This window comes from Silurus meridionalis, chromosome 17 (assembly GCF_014805685.1).
Source record: "Silurus meridionalis isolate SWU-2019-XX chromosome 17, ASM1480568v1, whole genome shotgun sequence".
Lineage (NCBI taxonomy): Eukaryota > Metazoa > Chordata > Actinopteri > Siluriformes > Siluridae > Silurus > Silurus meridionalis.
This window is the reverse complement of record NC_060900.1, coordinates 22,547,086-22,573,665: the sequence shown is the minus strand read 5'-3', so window position 1 is coordinate 22,573,665 and position 26,580 is coordinate 22,547,086. Positions and strand designations below refer to the sequence as shown.

At 39.4% G+C, this 26,580-nt stretch overlaps 3 protein-coding genes across 6 annotated transcripts in view; 2 read left to right on the top strand and 1 right to left on the bottom strand.

Moving 5' to 3' along the window:
• rapgef1a (Rap guanine nucleotide exchange factor (GEF) 1a) overlaps window positions 1-14,281 on the top strand; it is a 30,518-nt gene extending 16,237 nt beyond the window's left edge. For all 3 annotated transcript variants that reach the window (XM_046871545.1, XM_046871547.1, XM_046871546.1), the window contains 13 exons: window positions 3,528-3,604; window positions 4,116-4,221; window positions 5,173-5,239; window positions 7,905-7,989; window positions 8,263-8,355; window positions 10,289-10,474; window positions 10,612-10,696; window positions 10,869-10,963; window positions 11,299-11,377; window positions 11,450-11,551; window positions 11,638-11,735; window positions 11,865-11,993; window positions 12,851-14,281. In XM_046871545.1, coding sequence (XP_046727501.1) covers window positions 3,528-3,604; window positions 4,116-4,221; window positions 5,173-5,239; window positions 7,905-7,989; window positions 8,263-8,355; window positions 10,289-10,474; window positions 10,612-10,696; window positions 10,869-10,963; window positions 11,299-11,377; window positions 11,450-11,551; window positions 11,638-11,735; window positions 11,865-11,993; window positions 12,851-13,001 — 1,353 coding nt within the window. In that variant the 3' untranslated portion in view covers window positions 13,002-14,281. The remainder of the gene's footprint in view (window positions 1-3,527; window positions 3,605-4,115; window positions 4,222-5,172; window positions 5,240-7,904; window positions 7,990-8,262; window positions 8,356-10,288; window positions 10,475-10,611; window positions 10,697-10,868; window positions 10,964-11,298; window positions 11,378-11,449; window positions 11,552-11,637; window positions 11,736-11,864; window positions 11,994-12,850) is intronic.
• A 2,201-nt stretch (window positions 14,282-16,482) lies between these two features.
• On the top strand, window positions 16,483-22,530 carry anapc7 (anaphase promoting complex subunit 7). Its single transcript, XM_046870764.1, has 11 exons — window positions 16,483-16,769; window positions 17,085-17,271; window positions 17,653-17,772; window positions 17,857-17,968; window positions 18,074-18,227; window positions 18,681-18,823; window positions 18,894-19,011; window positions 19,693-19,889; window positions 20,002-20,226; window positions 20,969-21,119; window positions 21,426-22,530. The coding sequence occupies exons 1-11, from the start codon at window positions 16,669-16,671 to the stop codon at window positions 21,613-21,615; spliced, it is 1,698 nt and encodes a 565-aa protein (XP_046726720.1). The 5' UTR covers window positions 16,483-16,668; the 3' UTR covers window positions 21,616-22,530.
• A 589-nt stretch (window positions 22,531-23,119) lies between these two features.
• Window positions 23,120-26,580, bottom strand: part of atp2a2a (ATPase sarcoplasmic/endoplasmic reticulum Ca2+ transporting 2a) — a 32,362-nt gene continuing 28,901 nt past the window's right edge. Inside the window, exons 20-21 of one of the 2 annotated variants that reach the window (XM_046870763.1) lie at window positions 26,388-26,508; window positions 23,120-23,758 (exon numbers count right to left, since the gene is read on the bottom strand). In XM_046870763.1, coding sequence (XP_046726719.1) covers window positions 23,745-23,758; window positions 26,388-26,508 — 135 coding nt within the window. In that variant the 3' untranslated portion in view covers window positions 23,120-23,744. Of the gene's footprint in view, window positions 23,759-24,576; window positions 26,509-26,580 lie in introns of those variants that run through there. The other variant, XM_046870762.1, reaches the window with a different exon arrangement.

Below are 26,580 nucleotides of genomic sequence, written 5' to 3'. Positions count from 1 at the left end.
TCTTCTTTTTTATGGGCTACTTCTTTCTTTCTTTTTCACTCAGTTTCTATTACTATTTGAAGTCTGCAGTCCAGTCCATTGTTTGTTGGGGTGGGATTCTAAGCCTGTTTCGCGCTTCTGCTTTCTATCTGACGCCTCTCCGCCTCTGCTCCCTCTTTCTGTAGAGTGCTAGTGACGAGGTTGGGTACTTCAGTGTGTATTTATCCAGTCAAACCAACGGAGACCTGCCGCTCGCAAACGGTGTAAGTGGCATTAGCCTCGCTGCAGAGATTTGCAGCCAAAAAGCCCCGAGCTGTTACCCTTGTGCTTTGGTGTGTGCTGCTTGTGTCATACTCGTGTTCCTCTCATGCACCCTGGAGAGTCATTGTTTGTATTCTGCAGCCTGGGTAACCTGGGTGGAGGGTGCTGCAGCATTTCTTCTGTTATTTGCACTAGAACAACCCTCTATGGAACACAAACAATAAGCCTGTGTTAAACTTCGGAACGATCTTTTTCCGCTAGTATAAGGATCTGTATGGTTACGCATATGCCATATATCCTTCAATTTCTATATATATATATATATATATATATATATATATATATATATATATATATATATATATATATATATATATATATATATATATAAAATGCACACAGTGAGGAAAATAAGTATTTGAACACCCTGCTATTTTGCAAGTTCTCCCACTTAGAAATCATGGCGGGGTCTGAAATTGTCATCGTAGGTGCATGTCCACTGTGAGAGACATAATCTAAAAAAAAAACCCAGAAATCACAATATATGATTTTTAAACTATTTATTTGTATGATACAGCTGCAAATAAGTATTTGAACACCTGTCTATCAGCTAGAATTCTGACCCTCAAAGACCTGTTAGTCTGCCTTTAAAATGTCCACCTCCACTACATTTATTATCCTAAATTAGATGCACCTGTTTGAGGTCATTAGCTGCATAAAGACACCTGTCCACCCCATACAATCAGTAAGAATCCAACTACTAACATGGCCAAGACCAAAGAGCTGTCCAAAGACACTAGAGACAAAATTGTACACCTCCACAAGACTGGAAAGGGCTACGGGGAAATTGCCAAGCAGCTTGGTGAAAAAAGGTCCACTGTTGGAGCAATCATTAGAAAATGGAAGAAGCTAAACATGACTGTCAATCTCCCTCGGACTAGGGCTCCATGCAAGATCTCACCTCGTGGGGTCTCAATGATCCTAAGGAAGGTGAGAAATCAGCCCAGAACTACACGAGAGGAGCTGGGACCACCGTTTCCAAGGTTACTGTTGGTAATACACTAAGACGTCATGGTTTGAAATCATGCATGGCATGCTTAAACCAGCACATGTCCAGGCACGTCTTGAATTTGCCAATGACCATTTGGATGATCCAGAGGAGTCATGGGAGAAAGTCATGTGGTCAGATAACACCAAAATAGAACTTTTGGGTCATAATTCCCCCAAACGTGTTTGGAGGAAGAAGAATGATGAGTACCATCCCAAGAACACCATCACTACTGTGAAGCATGGGGGTGGTAGCATTATGCTTTAGGGGTGTTTTTCTGCACATGGGACAGGGCAACTGCACTGTATTAAGGAGAGGATGACCAGGGCCATGTATTGTGAGATTTTGGGGAACAACCTCCTTCCCTCAGTTAGAGCATTGCAGATGGGTCGAGGCTGGGTCTTCCAACATGACGATGACCCGAAGCACACAGCCAGGATAACCAAGGAGTGGCTCTGTAAGAAGCATATCAAGGTTCTGGCGTGGCCTAGCCAGTCTCCAGACCTAAACCCAATAGAGAATCTTTGGAGGGAGCTCAAACTCAGTGTTTCTCAGCGACAGGCCAGAAACCTGACTGATCTAGAGAAGATCTGTGTGGAGGAGGCCAAAATCCTCCTGCAGTGTGTGCAAACCTGGTGAAAAACTACAGGAAACGTTTGACCTCTGTAATTGCAAACAAAGGCTACTGTACCAAATATCAACATTGACTTTCTCAGGTGTTCAAATACTTATTTGCAGCTGTATCATACAAATAAATAGTAAAAAAAATCATACATTGTGATTTCTGGATTTTTTTTTTTTAGATTATGTCTCTCACAGTGGACATGCACCTACGATGACAATTTCAGACCCCTCCATGATTTCTAAGTGGGAGAACTTGCAAAATAGCAGGGTGTTCAAATACTTATTTTCCTCACTGTGTATATTTATTTTGAACTGGAACGCTGAACTTCTTTGTGGCTGATCACACATTTCCACAAGCACTCTCCAAAAATCTAGTGGAACATCTTCCCAGAAAAGTAGAGGTACATATAAGCGAAAATTAGGACATGAGGATTTAGGATTTTTATGGTCATGTGTCCACAAACTTTTTGTCCATTATAGTGTGTTTTTAACAGGGAGAGACACCAGTAAAACACTGAGAGTGGTGTTTGAAATGACAGTTATGGTGTGAATAAATTATTTTTTTTTTTTGGTCCACACAATCCAGGTTGTAGCAGCTACTGTGCATTGCATGTTTTATTACTAACAGAGTTACTAAAAAGTACCCAATATCTTTATTACTCAACCCTTACTTAAAAAGCTTATTACATTGTTGCATATGGAGTCGGATTTTCCAGCTAAGCAGGAATTCTGACTTTATATGGAGTAAAGAGCAACATGAATCTCAATTGAACAATTTATTTATCTTCTGCCTTGTGATAGCCCGTTCTGTTTTCCAGCATTTAACTGATCCAATTTATTAACCACTACAATATGGATTCTTTCTCAACATCCTATTTTCATCACCAATCAGCTCACAGCTATAAGGCAGTTGGAAATCAAGGGGTTTTTTTTTTGTTATTGTTTTGAATAGAAAATGTATATTCTCTACACCTGCATGGTGCATTAGATGGTTTTGAAGTTTTTCAAACCAGTGCTGTTTGAATAAATACAGAGTTTTTGCTGACTGACAGGCTCCTTATCTATTTACATGCCTGGACATTTGGTGCAACCCAGATGAGGATGGGTTCCCTCTTGAGTCTGGTTCCTCTCAAGGTTTCTTCCTTATGCCATCTCGGGGAGTTTTTCCTTGCCACAGTTGCTCATCAGGGACAAACATACTTACACAGAACATATTTACATTTAATCACCACATTATCTGTGTAAAGCTGCTTTGAGACAATGTTCATTGTTAAAAGCGCTATACAAATAAAAATGAATTGAATTGAATTGAACTTTACACACTGAGATTGCCAGACGACATCGTGCCTTGATCTCAGGAGTGTGAAAGTAGGCAGATTGATGTCGTAGCTCCATCACCAGAAACTCGCTCAGCATAACGTATTAACGTATTTTTCTATGTTCGTCTTGGTTCTGAGACATTTCTCTTCTTGACGTGCTGCCGAGTAAAAAATCACAGCTACACGTTTAATTCCCTGACCTGACCCCTTTCTATTTTATGTGTTTGATTTGTGTAGTGCAAGCACAAACGCAGCGAGTTAGCGTTGTTGCTTTAACATGACGGTGTTGTTTGCAGGACCCCAATTGCGGCACGGAGGACTCGCTCCAGGACTCTGCCTCGGATCACAACAAGGAGCCGACTGACTCGGACAGGTGAGCTTCAGCCAAAAATAGAACCCCCGCTATTCTGGGTGTTACTACGCAGGATTACAGCACACAGTGATGCAATATTACAAGCTGGAAAATGCTTATAAATTTTACAGAAAGTAAGCATGTGCTGAGCTTGAGTATAGTGCAAGCGAATTTCCATTTGATCCGAACAAGTGTTGCAGATGGGAGCAGAGCAACAATGCACATTGTTTTTAATAAAATATCCTCAGACGTTTTGCCCATGAGCCAGGGAGTGTCTGATTTCTTTTGTACACTTTTCAGGCCATAGGGTTCAACCTCATGAAATTGGTAATTTGATCAGCTCTCGGTAAGAGAGTGTTACCGGGAAATGTTCAAGAAATCTTTGAAAATTGGGAGTTCTTTGTGCTAAAATTTTCCAGACTCCTTTTTTAATTCATTTATTTATTTATGTTTATATCAACAGCTAAGACTAACCTTACCTTTTAATATATGTCTGGTTCACCCCTTTTTTTTTTTTTTTGCTCTCTCTTAGCTGGAAACAGAAGTGTGTAGAGTCAGACCTGAGCACAGAGGAGCTGGACGAGCTGTCGCTGGTGGATCATAATGAGATCATGTCCCGCATCACACTAAAGCAAGAGGTAACACCCTGTCCAAAACTCGCTCTTAGATTCATGTGTGTATTTTAACACTTCACATCTGGAAAGCAACTGGATGGTGTGCGAGAACTGGCTCTTGTCTTGTCAGTGTGATTTATTATCCATTTATGTGTTCTCACGTAGCTGTAAATAAGGAGGAATTTTGTCTCAGCAGTGTCACCTGTTGGCCATGTTAGAGAACTGCAGTTCTAATGCGATTTAGAATGTTACTTCCACCACATATAAGAAAATACTAGACAGGTTTATATGGCAACTTATAAGTGCAGGTATAACATACATATATATTTTTAGGTTTTTCTGTAATGCCGTCTCCAAAGAATGTCAGACTTGAAACATTGTTAGCAACTACCTGGTCATAGTGATACAACTTTGTAATATTTTGGGAACCATTAAAATTAATTAGAAAATAACACTAGCAGGTACAAACCAAAATTGTAACTACGAAAGTATGGTTTCAACACCGTTAAACTTTGAGCTTTATTTAAACTGCAGTGAGGTAGCTGAGGTCGCGGAAATGTCCGAGCCAGAATTCATTGACCATGATGACGGTACTGGCATTTTTACCTCTAAACTTTTGCCTTGTCAGTTTTTCCCCAAGATTTATATGAACTTTTACAAGGAGAATACAGGTACAAAAATAGATACATATACAGACATGATACAGGCATTTCACCCCTAATACTTATGCAAGCCGGTAATGGAAATGTGTGTGAAATGCTGCAAGGTCAAAGTAGCTGCAGATATCACATCCCCCACCCAGAGTGTGCAGAATCAGACATCTGTCCTCACAAAGTGTATTTATAGACATGCTTTTGCTTGTCTCTAACCTCAATCTATACAGCCTACAGTTTGTATCACACAAACTATGCTGAAGTTTTACAGATGTGTATTTGTCATTTTTATTTGTTTATTTATTATCTCTATCTGAAACAGAGCGATGATGGACCAGATGTCCGAGCTGGATCAAAGGACATTTTATTAGTTCATGCAACAGAAACAGGTAATACCAATTTTCATCGGTTTGGGAATGTGCGTGCGCATGAGCTCGCTTTTTATTGTCTACGTGCAAATGCATGTATATCTGAGAACGAGTGCAGAGTGCCTTTCTTTTTTTTTTGGGGTGGGGTGGGGGGGTGTGTAGATTGGACTCAGTGGATGTACTGTTCTCTTTGACAAAGATGATTTGCATCACATTGCTCTTTGCTTTCAAGCATATTATGGGATGTAAACTTTGTGAGGTGAATGCACAGGGAAGCCTTGAGTTATGCAACACTTTTGAGCTGTAAGGACTATCACGGTTGTTGAATAAGGCAAAATGAATCTCTCATGTAGACTCTAGTGTCCTAACTGGCCTTTTTCCTATTTGGAATTTCCAGTCAAAATCTACTTTAATGCAGTTGTGCTTGGGCTCTTAATACTTGGTCATACACTCCCACAACTCAATCACCTTTCAATACAAACTAGCACAAACGGTTGACAATAACCGGTGCATGCTAATTTAAAAGCTGTCAAAAGCCCAATTCAAGATGATCTCTTTTCTGTTCTCATTTTGAAACCATTGTTTAGAGCAGTAAAGCATAGATGTTTACAGTTGCTGTGGTTTCATGCCAGTAATTGAGTTCCTAGCACATGTTTAGAGGTCTCACGTTTAGGATTTGGACTTTGGCAATGTTCAGGCACATGCAAAAATAGTAAAAGCCAAAACAATCAGGTTGCGTTAACATTTAAGTGTGGCTGAAAATATTGTTTGTGCTTGTGCTTTTAAAGCAAGTGGCCTATGTATATGGTCTCTTGCAAATTTTTTGTTACAATGCATCCAGAAAGTCTTCACAGTGCTTCACTTTTCCACATTTTATGTTACAGCGTTATTCCAAAATGGGTTAAATTCAATATGTTTCTCAAAATTCTACAAACAATACCCCATAATGACAACGTGAAAGAAGTGTGTTTGACATCTTTGCAAATTTATAAAAATTAAAAACTCACATGTACATAAAAAATTTACATCCTTTGCTCAATACTTTGTTGAAGCACCTTAAGCACCAATTACAGCCTCAAGTCTCTTTGAGTATAATGCTACAAGCTCGGCACACCTATTTTTGGGGCAGTTTGGGAAGTTTCTCCCATTCTTGTTTGCAGAATTTCTCAAGCTCCATCAGGTTGGATGGGGAGCGTCAGTGCACTGCTATTTTCAGATCTCTCCAGAGATGTTCAATCAGGGTCAAGTCTGGGCTCTGGCTGGGAGAGTAGCCACTCCTTTGTTATCTTGGCTGTGTGCTTTGGGTCGTCATCCTGTTGGAAGATGAACTGTCACCTCAGTCTGAGGTCCAGGGCATGCTGGAGCAGGTTTTCATCACGGATTTAGGACATTGCTGCATTAATTTTTCCCTTGATCCTGATTACGTCTTCCAGTTCCTGCCACTGAAAAAACATCCCCACAGCATTATGCTGCCACCACCATGCTTCACTGTAGGGATGGTATTGGCCAGGTGATTAACGGTGCCTGGTTTCCTCCAGACATGATGCTTGGCATTCAGGCTAAAGAGTTCAGTCTTTGTTTCTCATGGTCTGAAAGTCCTACAGGTGTCTTTTGGTAAACTCCAGGTGGGCTGTCATGTGCCTTTTTCTGAGAAGGCTTCTGTCTGGCCTGATTGTTGGGGTGCTGCCGAGATGGTTGTTCTTCTGGAAGGTTCTCCTCTCTCCACAGAGAAACGCTGGAGCTCTTTCAGAGTGACCCTTGGGTTCTTGGTCACCTCCCTGACTAAAGCCCTTCTCCCCCAATTGCTCAGTTTGGCCGCTCTAAAAAGAGTCGTAAAAGAGTCCATTTACGGATGATGGAGGCCACTGTGCTCATTGGGAACTTTTAATGCTGCAGAAATTTTTTTGTACCCTTCCCCCGGATCTGTGCCTCAATACAATCCTGTTTCGGAGGCCTACAGACAATTCCTTGGTCTTCATGGCTTGATTTGTGCTCTGACATGCACTGTGGGACCTCATATAGACAGGTGTGTGCCTTTCCAAATCATGTCCAATCAACTGAATTCCCCACAGGTGGACTCTAATGAAGTTGTAGAAACATCTCAAGGATGATCAGTGAAAACAATTTTGAATGTTATGGCAAAAGCTGTAAATACTTATGTAGGATAAATTTGCAATGATTTTAAACAAAATTCTTTCATGTTGTCATTATGGGGGATTGTTTGCAGAATTGTAACATAACAAAATGTGGAAAATGTGTGAGCTGTGGTAAATTCTTTCAGATCCACTGTATATCTTTAGCTTGCTAGTATATAGTACAATAGTCACTTGTCTTTCATTCTGCATGGATCATATGATTTAGGCTTTTTTTTCCCCCTGTATGCACAAATACATTCCTGCTTTCTTTTGTGCACTCTGATTTTTCTATGCTCTGTTGTTTACTATGGAAAATGTACGTAGCTTATATATAGTAATCTGAAACCTGATGAGAACCTCCTGTTATCATTTATGGGCTAATAGCACCCTCTGGTGAAGAGCAAGAGTTATGCTTGTATTCTTAAATATTAGGGTTTTTTCCTCCTAAACAATTTGAGGAAAAAGGAGCAATTATCAGTGAAAAGAATTGTAGGAAAGCATGTAGGCTCATGTATTATTGATGTTAATGAAGTTTGCGTTCTTTTCGGCAGATCTTGTTTTGTACTGTGAAGCCTTCCTGACGACGTACAGGACGTTTTTAACCCCAGAGGACCTCATTAAAAAGCTCCACTATAGATATCCTTTCAGTGCTGCATGGAAAAAACCTGATTGTAGAATACAACCAGATTTCCATATTAGAGGATTCAGAGCAGAACGCGAAACACCGCATGGTGCCGCGTGTTCGCACGTTCTGCTTCTCTTTGAAAGAAACCCAAGATGTGATTTTAAAAATAACTGCTTTAACTGCTTGTTATTTTAGATAATAAACACTCGAGAATAGCACGTCTCTGCTTGTGACCGTTGAAATAAGGTGTTTTTTGGGGGGTTTTTTCCTTAACCTCCCAACACATATACAAAATTTTCTCACAGTTCAGACAACATTAAGAAGCGAGTCAGCAAAAACACTTTCTTCGTGCTGGTGCGTGTCGTGGATGAACTTTGGTGAGTAAAGAATTAATAAGTCTTAAAGTAAATTTTCCTAATCTTTCTTGATGACAGCATTTTACAGTGTAACACAGCATTTTGGTTATTAGCACTGCTAAATTCTCGAATCTGTGTGGACAGAAGGCGCTAATTCATTCCTGAATGTAGGTCCAGCAAGGGATTAAATGACCGACCAACTCCCCTCACAGTGCGATATGAATCACAGTGGGTTTTTTTTTTTTTTTTTTTTTATTAGATCCAATACAAATTGTAGCAAAATTCGATCGAAGTTTGAAAACGAATCCGAAATCAAATAAAACAAATCGTACCAACAAAAGAAATCCTCCGTTTTCTAAATCAAAAAACAGCCTGATATTTTTTACAATGAAAACCCCAGTGTGCCTCGTCATCTCTTTGGCTCTTGTCCTCATCACTGCGAGGGGGATGCAGATCCGCCTGTCAGTGTGGTTTGGGCTATTAATCGCTTTATACATGCAGACTGAGGAGATTGGAGCTGCACCCTGTGGTTTTGACTTGTTTGTTGTGCTATTAGTGTATATTAACATCTTGCAGTATCTGCACAGTTTTTGTTTCTGTTACTGCCACAGTGCTTTAATTCTCAGTCTTCTGAAAGCGAACACGTAGACTTGTCACTGCCAATTCGTTTGCTGTTGTAGGTTTGCAAGCCTGTAAAGCAAAGTCGCAATATACAGGGTTTCCACGAAGACTTAAAAATAAAAAATAAAATTCATAATCTAAATTTTAGGCACCAAAAAGTCTTACATTTTCTGTTCTAGGTTTTAATTTTAAACAGGCCTTTATTGTCCGATTTCCATGTAATGCTACCTCTAATGCTTATTGAAATTCTCCAGCAGCACGTTACAATGGATTTATTTATTTATTCTTTTGTTTCCGTGGTGTTGTGTATCTTTCTTTCTCTAGTCCAAATATATTTCGCTGTATTACGACTACAAATGAGACCAACATGCAACAGCCAGTCCGCTTTCTGTTACTGATGCAAAGCTCTCTCGAATTGTACCACATAAGTAAAACGCATTTTATTTTTCAGCTTTTAAGAAGTGTAAGTTTATCGATAATTGGTATAGAAAAAAAATAATTAGTGCTTGTTTAAGGCCAGTTTCTAACAACATATTTGTGTGCATTTTTGCCACGATTTAGGGCTTGAATTTCAATCCTAATTATCTTAAAAAGGTCTTAAATTGTCTTAAATTAGACTTGGTGAAACCTGCAGAAAACCTGAATATACAGCTACAGCCTCCTACAGTTTAAAAAGTGTATTGCGATTTGTTTAACATCTCAACTCACTTGATTAGCATAATCGAATTTTTTAACTTTAAAACTTTAACTTTACATCCTTAACTTTAAAGAATGTTCCGGGTACAAACCATGCACTTTCTGTAGTTGCTATGCAGAATACAATATTGTGCACTTTGTATAGCTGAGTGTCACTTTAATGCACTTAAAAAGCACGAGTTTATTGATAGTGTTGGTGATGGAGGTATTTTTTGTTTATCATTTTTCCAAAGAAGTTTTGAGAAAAAGAATAATTTTCACACAGTTTTTAAGTTTCTCTGCGGCTAAACATGCAAACTTATAAGAGGAAGTAACTTGTTTTGCAACAATGAAAATAACTTTAAATGCAAAACAAGTACATAGTGTTTTTAATGGGAAAAAAAAAAGAAAAGTAATCAGGATGTGGTCACAATTCCGAGTGATAACAACTGCATCTGGCTGCATGACATTTACTCTGTTAATTATTTTTCTATTAACTGCATGTTTTCAAGCGTTAAATTTTTTCCTATTTATGTAAAAGTTGTACAGACAACCGAATCCTAGTAATGCAGTTTGACTCTTGTTAGTAAAGTGTGTGTGTGTGTGTGTGTGTGTGTGTGTGTGTGTGTGTGTGTGTGTGTGTGTTTGCGCATGCCAGTTTGGTGGAGCTGACAGAAGACATTCTGAAGCAGCTGATGGACCTGGTGATCAGTCTGGTACGTTGCGGAGAGCTCAGTCTGGCCCGTGTCCTCCGCAAGAACGTTCTGGAGAAAGTGGAGCAGAAGAGGTTGCTTAGCTACACTAACTCGATGAAGACGCTAGCTGCCCGCAGCGTTGCAGCCAGGTACACACACACACACCTGAGTGTCATGGTTTGCTGAGATTTGCACACTGTGGTTTGCATATAGTAATATGGATTTGTATTGGAAAAAAAGACTTGTGTTTCGTTCCTGACCATCTGACGTCATGTGCTCTTTATAGACCCGGTACACTTCATGACTTCCGTAGCCACGAGATCGCAGACCAGCTCACTCTCTTGGACGCGGAGCTGTTCTACAAAATAGAGGTAGATACTTTTTAGGAGTAAAGATCGTTAATGGTAGGGGTGGGCAATATGACCAAAATATCATATCACAATATTTAAAAACATTCTTTTATACACAATAAATACAGACTTGAACTTTTGTTTATGTTTATGTAACTCAAATCACATAAACACACAAATCCTCTGTCTGCAGATCCCTGAGGTCCTGTTGTGGGCAAAAGAACAGAATGAAGAGAAGAGCCCGAATCTCACCCAGTTCACAGAACACTTCAATAATATGTCTTACTGGTATGATTTTTTTTATACATTTTTTTATATTTCATTATGTCTGGTTATAGTCCATTGACCCACAAAAAAAATTATCACTCTTACTCATTTCATCTCGACCCTCCGACTAAACACGTGAAAAACAGCAGAGATTGTAACATAACGCACGTTATACGTAATAATTTTAAATCATTATTTCTGTTGTTAAACACGGTCTTAATAGTCTTTAGGGAACTTTATATATTTGATTTTGAGAATCATGTGTAGGAACCCGGAGTGCTTTTTTTGGGTGGGTGTAATTTCTTTTTTCAATAATGCACTCGCATTCACCTTGATTCCCGATTTCTCTCCTCAAGGGTGCGTTCTATAATAATCCTGCAAGAAAAAGCTCAAGACCGAGAAAAACTCCTTCTCAAGTTTATCAAAATCATGAAGGTAAAACGATTTTTCTCTTCTTTTCTTCTGCAATATGAAATGAGATGACTGACCATTTCCTTCTTTCCACAGCACTTACGAAAACTTAATAACTTTAACTCCTACTTGGCAATACTGTCAGCTCTGGATTCAGCTCCTATTCGGAGACTAGAGTGGCAAAAGCAAACCTCGGAGGTCAGCCATCATTACACACATCCATATTTCGTAATGGAAGCTCATTCATTCCTTCTGATTGTTTACGATGTGACTCTGTTTCTTAGGGTCTGGAGGAGTACTGCACTTTAATCGATAGCTCGTCATCATTCCGGGTGTACAGAGCAGCCTTGGCAGAAGTCGAGCCTCCCTGTATACCCTACCTGTACGTGCAGCACTTTCTTAAAATACTTCTATAGAGTCATCCTCTATTTATTTATTTATTTATTTATTTATTTATTTATTTTTAGTGTTTGACTTTGTCTCTTCTTTTTTTTATTCACTGCAATCGCAGAGGTCTCATCCTTCAGGACTTAACCTTTGTGCACCTTGGGAATCCTGACTACATTGCCGGGAAGGTGAACTTTTCAAAACGCTGGCAGCAGTTCAACATCCTCGACAGCATGCGCCGTTTTCAGCAAGTGTGAGTGTTTTCGGTGGAGTCTCAAGCGATGAGTGTTTTAACGTTTGGTTTAATCCTCTCCCACTTGCTCTAGAGCTTCGTTTACGTTACGAACCTGGTTGTCGTTTTCACACTGACGTAGGGTGTTCATGGGGAAACTGTAATGTGAAAAAAAAAGAAACATTAGATACACTTTCTTGTGGGACCAGAAAATTAGGTTCTCTTACCAAGCCAAGGGCCTTGAACTCTGTCCCTGCAGTCTGGAAAAGAAATATACTAGACCATATGAGGCGGAAAATATGCTTTAATGAATCCTTAATTCTGATTGTTTAAATGTGTTGATCAGTTTTCTATAACAGAAGCAGATCTTATTCTCACTTCTAAAGCAAGTCCTAGGTTTATTGCATGACTTATTAAAACATTATCGTTTCTATAGTAAGAGTTAAAGGGCTCATATAAATCAACGGTGTTGTTATTTAAGAGGCGATAGGAAAATTTAACATCTTTGTGGAAGGAATTTTTAACCTTCGGTTTTCTGTCGCGGGATATCTGGGAGGAAAAAATTGGTCGGAGAGGGAATAACGATTTGCAGCTTCTATAATGGATGATAACAGAAGCTAGCTTTTTATTTTGCTCCTCATTCTTTATGTAGTTCATTTTGAAAAAAGTTGCTGCGATATAAGGGGAATAAAACACTTAGTCATGCCACTATAGGAAACATTTACTTCAGAATGATGATCATTTCCCTTCACGTTGTGCCTCAACACACTGCCTGTTATTTTTCTATAACACACACTGTCATTTAATCCACGTGTAAATGCTGCAATCCTCCTGCTGCTCATCTCGCTTCATCTCTCGGCATCTCTTTTCTTCTCCAGACATTACGATCTCAAACACAACGAAGACATCGTGTCCTTCTTCAACGACTTTAGCGACCATCTCGCCGAGGAGGCGCTGTGGGAGCTTTCCCTGAAGATCAAGCCGCGGAACATCACGCGCCGCAAAACAGAGCGCGAGGAAAAGACGTAGGGCTTCGTCTCCGGCAGAACTCTGTTACAGCCGAGTCGCGAGAAGAAGCGATTCCGGAGTGACCCTGAAGGCAGCTATGAGATACTTGGGGAAATGTACGACGTTTTCCATTTTCACGTGTTTACAGGAGTTCGGGGGGGGGCGTGTTCTGCGTCTTGACCTGTGCTTATTCAGGAGGGAGAGTGATTGACGCAAGGACTGAGGTGGTCTGTAAGGCTTCCTCACCTGGACACATGGCTTTACACCCCTTCTGCCTGTCGTGTAATTCCTGAGGAGGAGAAGAACTTCTTCTTTTTAACATTGGAAGAAAAGAAAAAAAACAACAACGTGCACCTACATGTCTGTTTACGAAGGACTTTAGAAGGATTTTTCTGTTCGTATTTTAACAACTTGCAACATTTGGCCCTCGGCCTTGGTTTTTATAGACGTTTGATCTCAAAGGCATGATTGAAATTTCAATAGACTTAGCACTTTACATCCATGTACAGGCGTACAAACACGTCATCTCACCGAGCAACACGAGTGATGGTGACTTCACGAGCAGGTTTACTCACCGCTAGCTGACAGCTAACAGCCGATTGTGATACGTGCTGTCTGGAAACAAATGGCTTCACACCGCTTTACACCAAGTCTTCCAGCTGTATTTATTTAAAAAAGTGTTTACTTGTCAGAGAAATATATCTTGTCTTGTGAATTGTGTATATAGTTGTGCATTGGTAGGAATATACGCTTATTTTACAGAAATTTTCACATTTGTGATTCATGATACAACATGTAGGAGTGCGTTCTTTCTCTGTACCATGGTTACGATTCCCTGGGTTACAGTGTAACATGATACCACATGATAAGTGCCTAAAGCTCTTTAAACGGTGCATTGATTTGTCATTTATTTTTGTATAATGTGTTTATTTTTTGTTTAGTTTTTTTTTTTTTTTTTTTTTTTTTTTTTAGTTAAACGTTTTATGCTGACACTTTGGGAGAGGCTGATGCGCCCTCTCCATCCCTACCGTATAAAAAGTATACAAAGGTGCACTTGAATCTGTTTGAACAAATAGAAAAGGCCTGTAAAGAACTGCCAGGTGAGGCACAGCCCTGTACAGATGACTGAAGGCATTCTGGGAGGTTCATGGGGAGTGGTTTTTTTTTTTATTTAAAGGATTGTTGTGGAATTAAAGTCTCAGTCAGCAATCAGTGCGGCTGATAGAATAACAAATTAGCTGTCTGTCTGTATCAACGTTTTCTTTATATAAAAAAAAAAACATAAACAAAAAAAAAATTTTTGCTTGGAGAGTTTTTTTTTTTTTTTTTAATAAAAATTCTTTGCTCCAGCAGTGAGACCTGCATTCAGGTTGTGGTCCAAAGTAAGTCTCAGAAAGCATGCATAATTCCACAGTCTAATCAAGTTATTCTTTTTATTTAATATCAGAGACCTCTTCCAGAAGCTGCCATTTACCTTTTTTTCTTGTTTATTTTATAGTCAGAAGTTAAAACTAGCTGAAGCAGAATGACCATTTTATTAAAATATAAACATACGGCAGCTTAACAGTGGGTGACGTTTTAAGGAATAATAATGCATTATATGGACAAATGTGTTAGGGATATAATTCTATAGGATGACATTACATTTTCCCTTCACTTAAACTAGGTGAATCAACACTGTTCCAGCATGACAATGCTCCTGTGTAAAAATCCGGCTGCATGAACATACAGTTTACATGGGTTGGAGTCGAAGATCATGTCTGGTCTGTTGTAGACATCTGACCTCATCCCTATTAAACACATTTGGGATGAATAGGAACACAGTATTCCTGGTGTACGCCAGCACCTGAATTTACTAAAATCCCTGCGGCTGAATGAGCGCAAATCTCCCACTCCAAAATCTAGTGGAACATCTTCCCAGAAGAGTGGAGTTTATTATAACGGCAAAGAGGGGCAAAATGTGTAGGGATTTTCAAAAGCACATATGAATCTTAAGGTCATGTGTCCACGAACTTTTGTCTGTGTAGCGTATACACACACTGAGCACTTTAAGAGGAAAAACCTGTACACCTGCTCAGTCATGATTTTATCCAATATAGCGGCAGCACAATGCATGAAATCTCACACTGCAGTGCATCAGTGCATTACCCACAAAGCTGAAGGCAATATGGAGCAGTGTAATTTTTACAGGTGACTCATATATAATACCTGCAAAAGTATTGGATCGGTAAGGCCAGTTCTCCTTTTTTGTCTATATACTGGATATATATATACCAATACTGGATATATACCTCTATAGTGACAAACACTTCACTGGGCTGCATCTCTAATAAAAATCTTACCATATATTTACTAATATTTACTAATCTTGAAATAATCCTGGTAGCGTTGAGAGGTTTTCCACAATTAAGCACTAGGTAATTGATGTTAGGACTCAATAAAAGTCCTTCATGACCTCCATGAGTTAGATGCCATTCTTTGTGGGTTCTCAAAAATTGGAGAGGTGTGTGGAAGAGAAACCAGATCACAATCTGCACAGAGTGGCCTTCAAACCTCTAATAAATAAATGAATATGCAATTAGTCTGTGGGTTCTTTCCACCTTCATTATTTCATCAACAGATTTCTACAGACAGCTTGAGATTGACTTCTGGCATGCCAGACAATTTCCCCAGCTTTCCATTCACTTTTAGGGCCCAGCAAAGTTTCTTTATTCTTCAGCTTTATGCATTGGCTTTGACACCTCTGATGATCTGTCACAGTCATTTCTGTATTGTTTTATCATATCCCTTCACCTCACGAGTTTACCACATCGTTACATTTTATTTTTATTTGAATCAGTTGGATTTTTGAAGTTCTGTTACTTTCCCTCTTTTAGTATAAAAACCACAAAGCTACAAACTGAAATATTATTGAATATCTTCCAAAAAATAAAGTGATTTGAAAATCCAATCAGCCTTAACATTGGCCACACCAAATGCACAGCAAGGACTTTAGATCTGAAACTAGGATGGTTAAATGATGTAACTACACATCGTTGATGATGAATAAATGAATAAAACATAAATATTAAAAAAGGAAGATGAAGGAAATCATAAAAAAATAAAAAATTGTAAAAAAAAAAACATATATATATATATATATATATATATATATATATATATATATATATGTGTGTGTGTGTGTGTGTGTGTGTATGTATGTATGTATATATATACATACATACATTGTACATTTCAGCAATTCAGCAAAATATATATATTTATTATTAGATTGCATTTCATATTTATGAAGCACTTACTGTTTAATAGTGTGAATTATTGTGTTTGTATGCAGCTCGTATTATTAACCAAAAAGAAAAAAAAAGAAAAAAAACACCCTTCAGGTCACGCCCCCTTATGAGATGGACTATTTATGACGACGCTCTTTAAAGGTGTGTACATTGAGACCACGCCTATTTGCGAACTTGGGATCTTGGACCCTGTCGAGCTGGGTGATTTGAGACCACGCCCCTAACACAACAACCCGTTCTCTCAGTAGCCTTTTATTTTGAAATTATAAACCGTCTTCCTGCCATTTTGAGAATCTCACCCCTGTCTGTATCTCAGCCAGCAGCCTCCTTCGCGCTCGAGCAGCTCACTTTATCATTTCCAAGCCTCTTTTCGTGTCGGATCAGTCCTCAGTTCCAGGATGAATGTTATTGATCATGTGCGGGACATGGCGGCCGCCGGCCTTCACTCGAACGTGCGCCTAATGAGCAGCCTGCTGCTGACTATGAGCACCAACAACCCGTGAGTGTTCAAGCTAAGAAAGTCGCTATAACACCGGCTCGCGTTTTCTTTTTTTCGGCTATAACCTCTACAGCCGTGGGAAAACTTCTGTAATCACATTTATATCTATAACTGCGACTTGTTTTGGTTAGCCATGTTAGCTGTTTTATTAGCATGAACTGTTTACTAGCTGCAAAAAAAAAAAAAAGTACTACTACTTCCGGGTGAGCCAGGTGTCCAAAAACTCAAAACAAAATATTGTCTCGAGCCGATATTAAAGGTGTAGTGCGTGTGTGCGCATGCGCGTGGTGTGTAAAGTGTGTTTCTGACCCACAGGGAGCTCTTCTCTCCAGCGCAGAAGTATCAGCTGCTGGTGTATCACGCAGACGCCATATTTCATGATAAAGAGTACAGAAATGCTGCCTGCAAATACAACATGGCCCTGCAGCAGAAAAAGGTGCTCAGTAAAACCTCCAAAGTGCGTCCATCCAGCACAGGAGGCTCATCTTCAGTCCAAACCCAGGTGACATTTATCCCATAACACACTATAACACATCACGTGTGAGTGATTTCAGAGCTTGAATATACACCGATCAGGCATAACATTTTGACCACCTGCCTAATATTGTGTTGGTCCCCCTAATGCTGCCAAAACAGTTCTGACCCTGATCTGTGTATCATTCCTTTATCATACAAGTGAGTTTTTAAAAGCGAGACTTTACATGTTAACCGTAAAGGATAATATCCGAGTCTTGTGTGTGTGTGAGGGGGTTCCCGAGTAGAGTATCATACTGTAATGTACAGTGCCTTCGCATTTTTAGAAGATAATGTGCAACACAATTCACCTAGAATCTGTTGTGTTTTTTTTTTTTTTTAATGATTAATTAATTGGTTGTTTTTGCAGAACTTGCCTTCAGAGATTGAGGTGAAGTACAAGATTGCTGAGTGCTACACCATTTTGAAGCTGGACAAAGATGCCATCTCGGTTTTAGACGGGATCCCCTCGAGGCAGAGGACTCCCAAGGTGTTTCCACATGTCATCTGATAAACCTGATGATGCCATGGAAGTTTCCTTGCTTTATTCTTTACAATATTTCGATCCCAATAGATCAACATGATGCTGGCGAATCTGTACCGAAAGGCTGGACAGGAGCGCTCAGCGGTCACAAGCTACAAGGAAGTGCTGAGGCAGTGTCCTCTCGCCCTGGATGCTATCATCGGTGCGTGTCTATACGTTTCTTCGATCTGCACTGATGATGAGATTGGGAATCTTGAAATGCTGAATGTTACAGTAAGATGATCTGTATGTTTTGGGGTGATTGCAGGCCTGCTGTCTCTATCTGTAAAGGGAGCTGAAGTGGCCTCCATGACTATGGATGTGATCCAGAGTATCCCCAACCTGGACTGGCTTTCTGTGTGGATCAAAGCCTACGCTTTCATCCATGGAGGAGATAATCACAGAGCCATCAATACTATTTGGTGAGAAGCCAATTTCATATAGACCCCATTTAATTTTTAAAGAAACAGCTGGAAGAAAAATCATTGTCTACCTTTTTATTGACAAATGTGCCTTTTCTTTATATGCAACAAACTAGGTCATTAAATGGTATGAAGTTTGACTTTGACCAAACAAATATATAAATGTACAAATGCTAAACTTTTTCTTAAAAAAAAAAACACCTTCCATAGCATGAACAACAGCTTTGTTAAATGTGCTGTAGATGCTTCTCACTAGTTGGAGATTTCGTTCTGACCTCACGATCCAGTTGATCCCAGAGCAGTTCAATAGGATTTTTAGTCTATGATCTATACCACTCCAGTTAAATATTCACAGTGGGTTTCTCAGGCATTTAATCAGCTGTGTAATTTTAGTACACTATTTAAAACAAGCTGTACTTGTGTGGTTATATTATACTGGTCTATTCCCTGCAGCTCCTTGGAGAAAAAGTCTCTCCTGAGGGATAACGTCGATCTGTTGGTGAGCCTCGCAGACGTGTACTTCCGAGCCGGAGACACGAAGAACGCCATTCTGAAATTTGAGCAGGCGCAGATGCTTGACCCCTATCTGATCAAAGGTATGACTGAATAGTGTGTTCTGACACTGTGATGAACGAACACTAATGAATGTGATGTGATGCCTTTTAGGCATGGATGTGTATGGCTACCTTATGGCCCGAGAAGGTCATTTGGAGGATGTAGAGGTTCTTGGTGGGCGACTCTTTAACATCTCAGATCAGCATGCGGAACCCTGGGTAATATCTGGGTGAGTAAGCTCAACAGCTCTCCTACATGCACTTTGTGGTTCGAGTGCGTTTCTTTATTTCCTGGTGTGCTCGGGTGGGCAGTATGCTTTCATTTTCCTTCTGGTTTGTTTGTGTCTGTTACATGGACCTTCAGCAGTGTATGTCCTGTACATGTTGGTTCAGTTTTGCTGGAAATTCTTTGCTGAAAGGGGATCTTTGGCAGTAATGGTTAGGGGTGTAAGAAAATATTGATACACGCTAGTATCGCGATATTTTGTTTGGCGATACTGTTTCAATTCTTAAAGTTTTTAAAAACGAGTTTGTATCCCAACCACTGTTCTTTAAACTTGAAATTACGCTTTGTCTGGTTATAAGTTATAATAACACATGCTTGAGCTTTTTAATGGTATTTTAACATATTCTTGCCTGAAGTTATAATGTAATTGTTTTTACAGCAGCACCCCCCCCAGGAATCAGGTGGATAGTTGACTGCTAGTAATTGAAGTTTAAAAAAATTGTTCCAGCTCCCTAAATTGAGGGATTTAATTAAAGAAAGAATCTTGCCAGATTCTTGCCTATACACCGCCTTGTAATAGCTAATGTAGTACATTTGTAGTTTACGGAAGAAACGTCAGCTGTAATTTTGGGGTACTCTTTGTGTCTATCGTGCTGTCAATTTACTTTCATGTTTTGTCCTCCAGGTGCCACAGTTTCTACAGTAAGCGCTATTCCCGTGCACTGTACCTGGGGGCCAAAGCCATCCAGCTGAACAGTAACAGTGTGCAGGCTCTGCTTCTGAAGGGTGCTGCGCTGCGCAATATGGGCAGAGTGCAGGAAGCTATCATTCACTTCAGGGAGGCTATGAGGCTGGCACCATGCCGTCTAGACTGCTACGAAGGTAATGGCATCAGGCTGTTGAATGATGAGTGAATGATCTGATTAATTTTCAAAATATCAGTGAAATCCATATTTGTACAGTTTGTGAATAGATTTTTGCCCTGGGTTCTCAGGATTGATTGACTGCTACTTGGCATCCAATGGAATTCGCGAGGCAATGGGCATGGCCAATAACATCTATAAGACTCTCGGTGCGAATGCCCAAACCCTCACTATTTTGGCTACAGTGTGTCTGGAGGACCCCATGACCCAGGAGAAGGCTAAGACCCTGCTGGACAAAGCTCTCGTCCAGCGGCCAGACTACATCAAAGCTGTGGTGAAGAAAGCAGAGCTCCTCAGTGAGTAATCACGTCACCATTTGTAACTGTGGATTATGTGTGTAAAGCTTCTGTGAGCAGTTTGAAGATTGTAATATTACCACCCTGAAAGTTTCTCCTATATAATTTGCTACCCAGAGCAAAGCAAGGCATTTTTAGAACTGTGATTTAAAAAGGGAACAGCACAATATCTTTAGGTCGACCGATTCCCCGGGTTGATTGCCGAATAATTGGCATCGATAGTTGATTGCTGGATTTTTTTTGTCAAAAATCCATACCGATAGTTTTTCCGGGTTGTGTTATACAGAGTATGAGTGCGGCCTTTGGAGGCAAATCATTAAAGCAGTGAGCTGTTAATTTGAAATTTTTTAAAATTTGTTTAATTTGAAAGTTTTTCAGCCTCGTTCTGTGCGTACGCCATGTTTATAAATGAGACCCCCGGACAAGTAACACAGAAGATGCTGCAGAATGAAAAATGGAACGGAGAGACAGCACAGAGTGGGTGAAGAAAAGATTCAGGGCACATTTTCATGATATAGTACAGGGTTTTTTGGGGGGTTTTTTGTTTTGGTAATAAAGTACAGTACTATTTTTCTTTATTCAGTATCCATTTGAAAAAATGTTTGATTAATTGGTTATCGGCAAAGTACAAAGTACCGGCCGACCCCAGTTATATCTGACTGCTACACAATAGTCTGTACTGAATATCTCTATTCAAGGCATCGCTGCTTTCATTAACATTCTTTGTTTTTGTATTGCGTAGGTCGCGAACAGAAATACGACGAAGGCATAGCACTTCTGCGAAATACACTGGCCAATCAGAGTGACTGCATGCTGCACAGAATGCTGGGAGATTTTCTAGTCGCTGTTAATGAGTATCAGGAGGCCATGGACCAGTACAGCATAGCCCTGAGGTAATCTATTCTCCTGCAAACTGTTCCTTTACACTTTATAACACTGGTTTGTTTTTATGTACTACACCTTTAAAAGAAAATGTTATAAATAGTAATAAAATACTAAATATAAGAACCATTCAGAAACAATCAACAGTCTTCTATGTCATTATAAAAGCATAATTATATAAGCTCCTCTAAAAGTGGTTGAGCTTCAAAATATTTCAGAAACAAACTAAAATATAGTTCGTAAACAAAATTTGTAAACAAGCTAAAATTGCAGATTGAACCTTTTTTTTCGCAACATCAAATTGTTTTGTTTCCCAGTCTGGACCCAAACGACCAGAAGTCTTTAGAGGGCATGCAGAAGATGGAAAAGGAGGAGAGCCCTACAGACGCCACGGTGGAGATCGATGGGGACGACATGGAGGGTAGCGGCGAGGAAGGCGATCTTGAGGGCAGCGACAGTGAGGCGGCGCAGTGGGCCGACCAGGAGCAGTGGTTCGGTATGCAGTGAGCCGCAGCGCTGACCTCGGATCAGCCTCCTCCTGACTCATCGCTCAGCAGGATTACAAAAAAATAACAACAAACTGATCCTGGATCAACACTTAACTCTTGTGGAGTTTAAAACCTACTGTGTGAACTTGACAGAATGTATTAGAGTGCCTCCTGCAGGCTGGGAGCTGCATCAGTGCGGGCCAGAGTACAGGAAAGCCTGACAAATCTGTACGTTTAACATGGCCACCGCTGTGATCGTGTGCGGTTTCAAAGAACAGCACTGATGCTTGGAATCACTTTTTTTACCACTTTGCCACCCGGTGGCAAAAGCAATGCTGTGTATTCGGGTTTGAATCTAATGGTCGTACGTGTTTCGTGTATCTTTACTTTTCTAGTTCTGCCATAGTAAGAACGCTCTTAACGTTTAAATACGAACTTCCAACACGACTCGTACGAGTTCACAGCAAAGCCTTTGTGTGCTTACTTTTGTTCGAGATCATGGATTTTTAATTTTTTGCTCTCTCTTATTAAACCGCATTCTGACTGCGCTAGCACTTGTCCTCCGTGACCTCACGCTAGCACCCGAGCGTCACTGTATAATCAACATGCAGCACAGACTAACCTACTAGCTCCATAATTTGTGTTGCAAGATGAACTTGTGCTTTTTTGGTTATCTATTATTTTAAACATGGCCTTGCAAACATGCCTAAACAGATTTTTTCACATGGTTTCTCAAATCCACGTCAATGAGCCGAGAACCTGCAGAAGAACAAACTCCTCCACAAATTTCCTGTCAGCGTATTGATCAAGTTAAATACACGTAGCCGGAAGTGCTCTTTGTGGTGTAACTTTTTATTCTAAGGTTTATAACAATATTGTGGCGAAGTGAATAATATTTTTCAATGTTAACAAATAAATCATGGCCGATTCTTTAGTTGCTGTCAGTTTTCCTTTTAAAAAAAGAAAAAGAAATCTGGACTAAAGGAAGAAGGTTGCCTGGGACTGATGAATCAGATTTTCTTTCTGCATCATGTTGACAACAGAGTGTGAGGGTGTGTCTTAGGAAAGAGATTGCACTATGGAAACCGTGCACCATTGACCTTAACATTGTTCCAGACCAAGTTACATGTCAACGATATTCTCTAACAGCAAAAAAAATGCTTTATGAGGAGCAACGATAAAGAATTCAAGGTTTTGACCTCTGTGGGACAAACAAGTCCAAAACATGGAGGTCCCACCTCACAACTTCCAGAAATTAAAGGATCTGATACTAAGGTCTTAGTGCCAGAAACAATTGGGGGATGCTCTAATCGAAAGCTACTTTCAATTATCTCATTTATTTACCTGAGTTTTTGATGGTTTAGGGCCTTGCTCAAGGGTTTAGAAGTGGCAGCAGTGGTGATGCTGGGATTTAAACTCTCAACCTTATGACCTCTGATTGGTGTATATCGATGTTTGGTTTTACCCAGGTACCAAATCTATCCAGATCATTTAAGCTTGTTAATATAAAGACAGACTCGTGCTGAGATTTTTTATTATTTTATTAACCACAAGTCATTGTGATAATTACAATTTTGGACACTGCCTGAGCAGCGTCTTTCCTGTAGTCGTCACCAGAAACAAAAAAAAAATAACCAACTGGCTGCTTTTATCATCCTGTCGCTCATCTGCTGTAAAACAGGACGCACATGTCCGTTCGAAGCGATAGTCCTTCCTGTCACAATCATTTTTGGTACACACACCCTCACTAAAGAAGTCCTTTCGCAAAAAAAAAAAAAAAAAAAATGTAATAAAACAAAAAATACAACAAAAGAAATAACAGGTGCTTGTCACTAATGCCTGCTGGTGTTTAAATACATTTAAATTAAGTGGTGTTGTGCTATACAGAAGCTTATGGTTTCACCAGCATCATGTTTGAGTAGCTTAAAGGGGCATGCACCCTGATTTCCTGTAATATTTCACTCGGTTTACTCTCTTTACCAGAGAACCCTTCACTCAATGAACAAACTTTTTTAATATAACGCTTTTTTTAGAACTTGGCACAGTTGGCATGCAGGGCATGAAGGATGTGGTTCTGCTCAAAACACACGAGCTAAACTAACAAAACCTTTACAGCTTCTGCAAGGATTACTGAGAACCAGGCCAGGTTTACAGGGCCCGCACTGAGGAGGGAAACAGAGAGAGAGAGAGATGGAAAGATTAGAGAAGGCTGATCATATAAAAAACATTTTGTTACAAAAGTTTGTGTGAAAGACTAAAGAACTTCACATGACCATTTAAAGAAGTATTTAACTACACTACATGTAGCTCTATAAGTCTCATATATTCTTTATTCTTTATTAGGGTTGCCATGTCTGCAGTTTTCAAGCAGTTTTCAAGCTCATTTCTTTTTTGTCCTGCAGGTTCAAGATTATTTGAGACCAGAGCATTGTTAAATGTTCAATTCTGATTAGTCAGAAGGTATTGATTCATTTACAGCTTATCCAGCACCTGAGGGTTAAGGGATCAAGGGCCAGCAGTGGCAGCTTGGTGGTGCTGGGATTTGAACTCACAACATTCTGATATGAGCAACATCTTGTTTTGACAAACTTGTTCTAAAATGTATATAGTAAACACTCACACTGGGGTTTGTTTGACAGACACTGGGCATACATTAAAATTAAATTAAATAAAAAGGTGAATGGTGAAGATTAAGGAGATACTTGTTTAACATTCATGAATAAAAAAGAAAGGCTTTGTGCTTTCCAGCTTCTCTGAACATTCTCGTTCAGCCCGACAAGCAAATGTATTTCTTATTACTATCTTAGATCAGAGGGAAAGAAGAGAGGCTGTTAAGAGTAGAATATAATCAGTTTTGCACATAACAACATTTTAATGAGCACATGATGTTAAATTAAATACTTGGCAACCTCCTGCAGTTAAGAGAAATACAGCGCTTCGTGACATGCTGTTATGGGAAAATAATCATCTTCAGGGTTAATCCAGTGCATCACACCATCATTTATTATTTTCCTATAAGATCATGCCCACAAAAAACAAATGTTCTCTACATTTCAGAAGGAAGCAGGAATGTTTGAACGAAACAGTAAACACAATTGTCCGCATCTGGAGATTAATTAAAAGAAGGCGGGTATAAAATGCTTATTTTATAGTGTGTGGTTCTTCTTAGTACTGGATGAACTACAAGACATTTGTCGGAGTTTGGGATGCCACAATCTGAGTTTTACAAACCTGGCAACCCTGTCTCTTAAATTAACATAACTTGAGATTAAAAGAAAACATTTCACATTTTAAATATAAAAATACAACCTGCAATATTAGTAAGAGTCGAGTCAGGTGGTGAGAAGGTGCAGGAGAAGTTAGAGTTATTGTATGTTTTCACTCTCAGAACAAGCCCTGGGAGAACATTATTATTATTATTATTATTATTATTATTATTATCAAGTCACACACTGAGTAAAGCATGCTCTCAAACAGGAAAACGAGGAGCCTAAAGTTCTGACATACTTAATCAAGTACATATAAAAAAATACAATCTTGCAATTTACCTAGTTATCTATCTTACCACTTATTCCCAGAATTCCCTACATCCCTAGAGACTTTTGTGCTGTACATATTCGATTCAAACCAGTGTATATTTATTTACATTCAATACACAAATACACACACAAATACACACACAGCATTGCTTACCTACATGTTAAGCTATAGCATTGTGCGTGTTTTTCCAAGACCTTCACACGGGTCAGGGGAAATAAAAAATACTCCAAACTGTGTCCAAGTGAAACAATAGTTTTTAAAAGTGATAGTCTTCATTTGTTTATAAAACTTACCCTTATCTTATCATGGCTTTTAGCTCGAGCACTTTCTTTTCCAATATTTAAAGGTGCAGTCTGTAATATTTAGTGACTTCAGACAAAATCAATTTTTCAGAAATATTTTTGTTTTTCTGGCCCGGAAATGAGCTCCACCCCAACCAGGGGGCAGAGCTAAGCTTCATTTAGAGGAAAAGCAACAAGTATACAGGATTTGAATAGAGCGTAGAAAAGGCGTATTATGGGTTACATTGCAAATGCAATTGACATTTTTTAGATGACAAACAACCCTTTTAAAGATATTCAGCTACGGTGAAAAAAAGAAATGAAATAAACCAGAATCAGAGATAAAGTTAAGTGGACAACAGTGGAACTGAGGTAGCTGAATTCTGCCAAAAGCAGAAAGTAACCTTTTTTTTTTAATATCATAAATTAGGAAGGGTTGATTGAAAAAAACAATATAATCAGGGATATAATTAGTTTTTTTTTTACTGTACCAGATCGAGTCATGAATACACACACCGCTCTAATCCATCTTATGGATTGAGATGTCCAATGTGTCTGTGCCCCTTTCAAAAACAAGCTAATAAATATATTTATCCATTGACTGCTTATAATATTTTATAATAATATAGCTGTTATATATGTATAGAGAATAAAAAAAATTAATGTGTGCTTTAAAATTGAACAACAAGTCATCACTCTATTAATAAAAAACACCAAACGTACAGTATGCGGATTCCTGTGCAAATGTTCTTTTGGGGTTAATCGTGGTTCTGTGTAAGTTGTTGTGTGTTAGCATCACAGCAGGTCTCAAGTCAGCAATCGGTCAGTCAGGAGGACCCCAGTGTGCGGCTTGTGTTAGTGTCCGTGCTGTACAGCCACACCACCAGGGGGAGACAGAGAGCTATGAAAGGCCAGGAGATGCCCTGGACACATGCAGACACACTCCAGCTCTCTTGCTGCATGTCTTTACCCGGCTCTAAGTAGTTCCTCGCCACAAACTTGAGCAGTTCGTCCAACAGGATGACAGGCATGGAGATCTTCAGCACCATCAGCCACTGGGTCACATTCAGAGGAGTGATCTGGAAGATGACCTGAAATAAAAAGAAGGATAAGAATGTCTCCATGTCCATCAGTCATGTTCACTCATAGTGCACAGGCTTTGC

What these genes read in the sequence shown, in the direction of transcription:
- anapc7 (XM_046870764.1), top strand. Translation starts at nt 16,669, where the DNA reads ATGAATGTTATTGATCATGTGCGGGACATGGCGGCCGCCGGCCTTCAC. An exon ending in ACTATGAGCACCAACAACCC is followed by an intron (nt 16,770 to 17,084) that starts GTGAGTGTTCAA and finishes TCTGACCCACAG; the next exon opens with GGAGCTCTTCTCTCCAGCGC. An exon ending in GAACCCTGGGTAATATCTGG is followed by an intron (nt 19,012 to 19,692) that starts GTGAGTAAGCTC and finishes TTTGTCCTCCAG; the next exon opens with GTGCCACAGTTTCTACAGTA.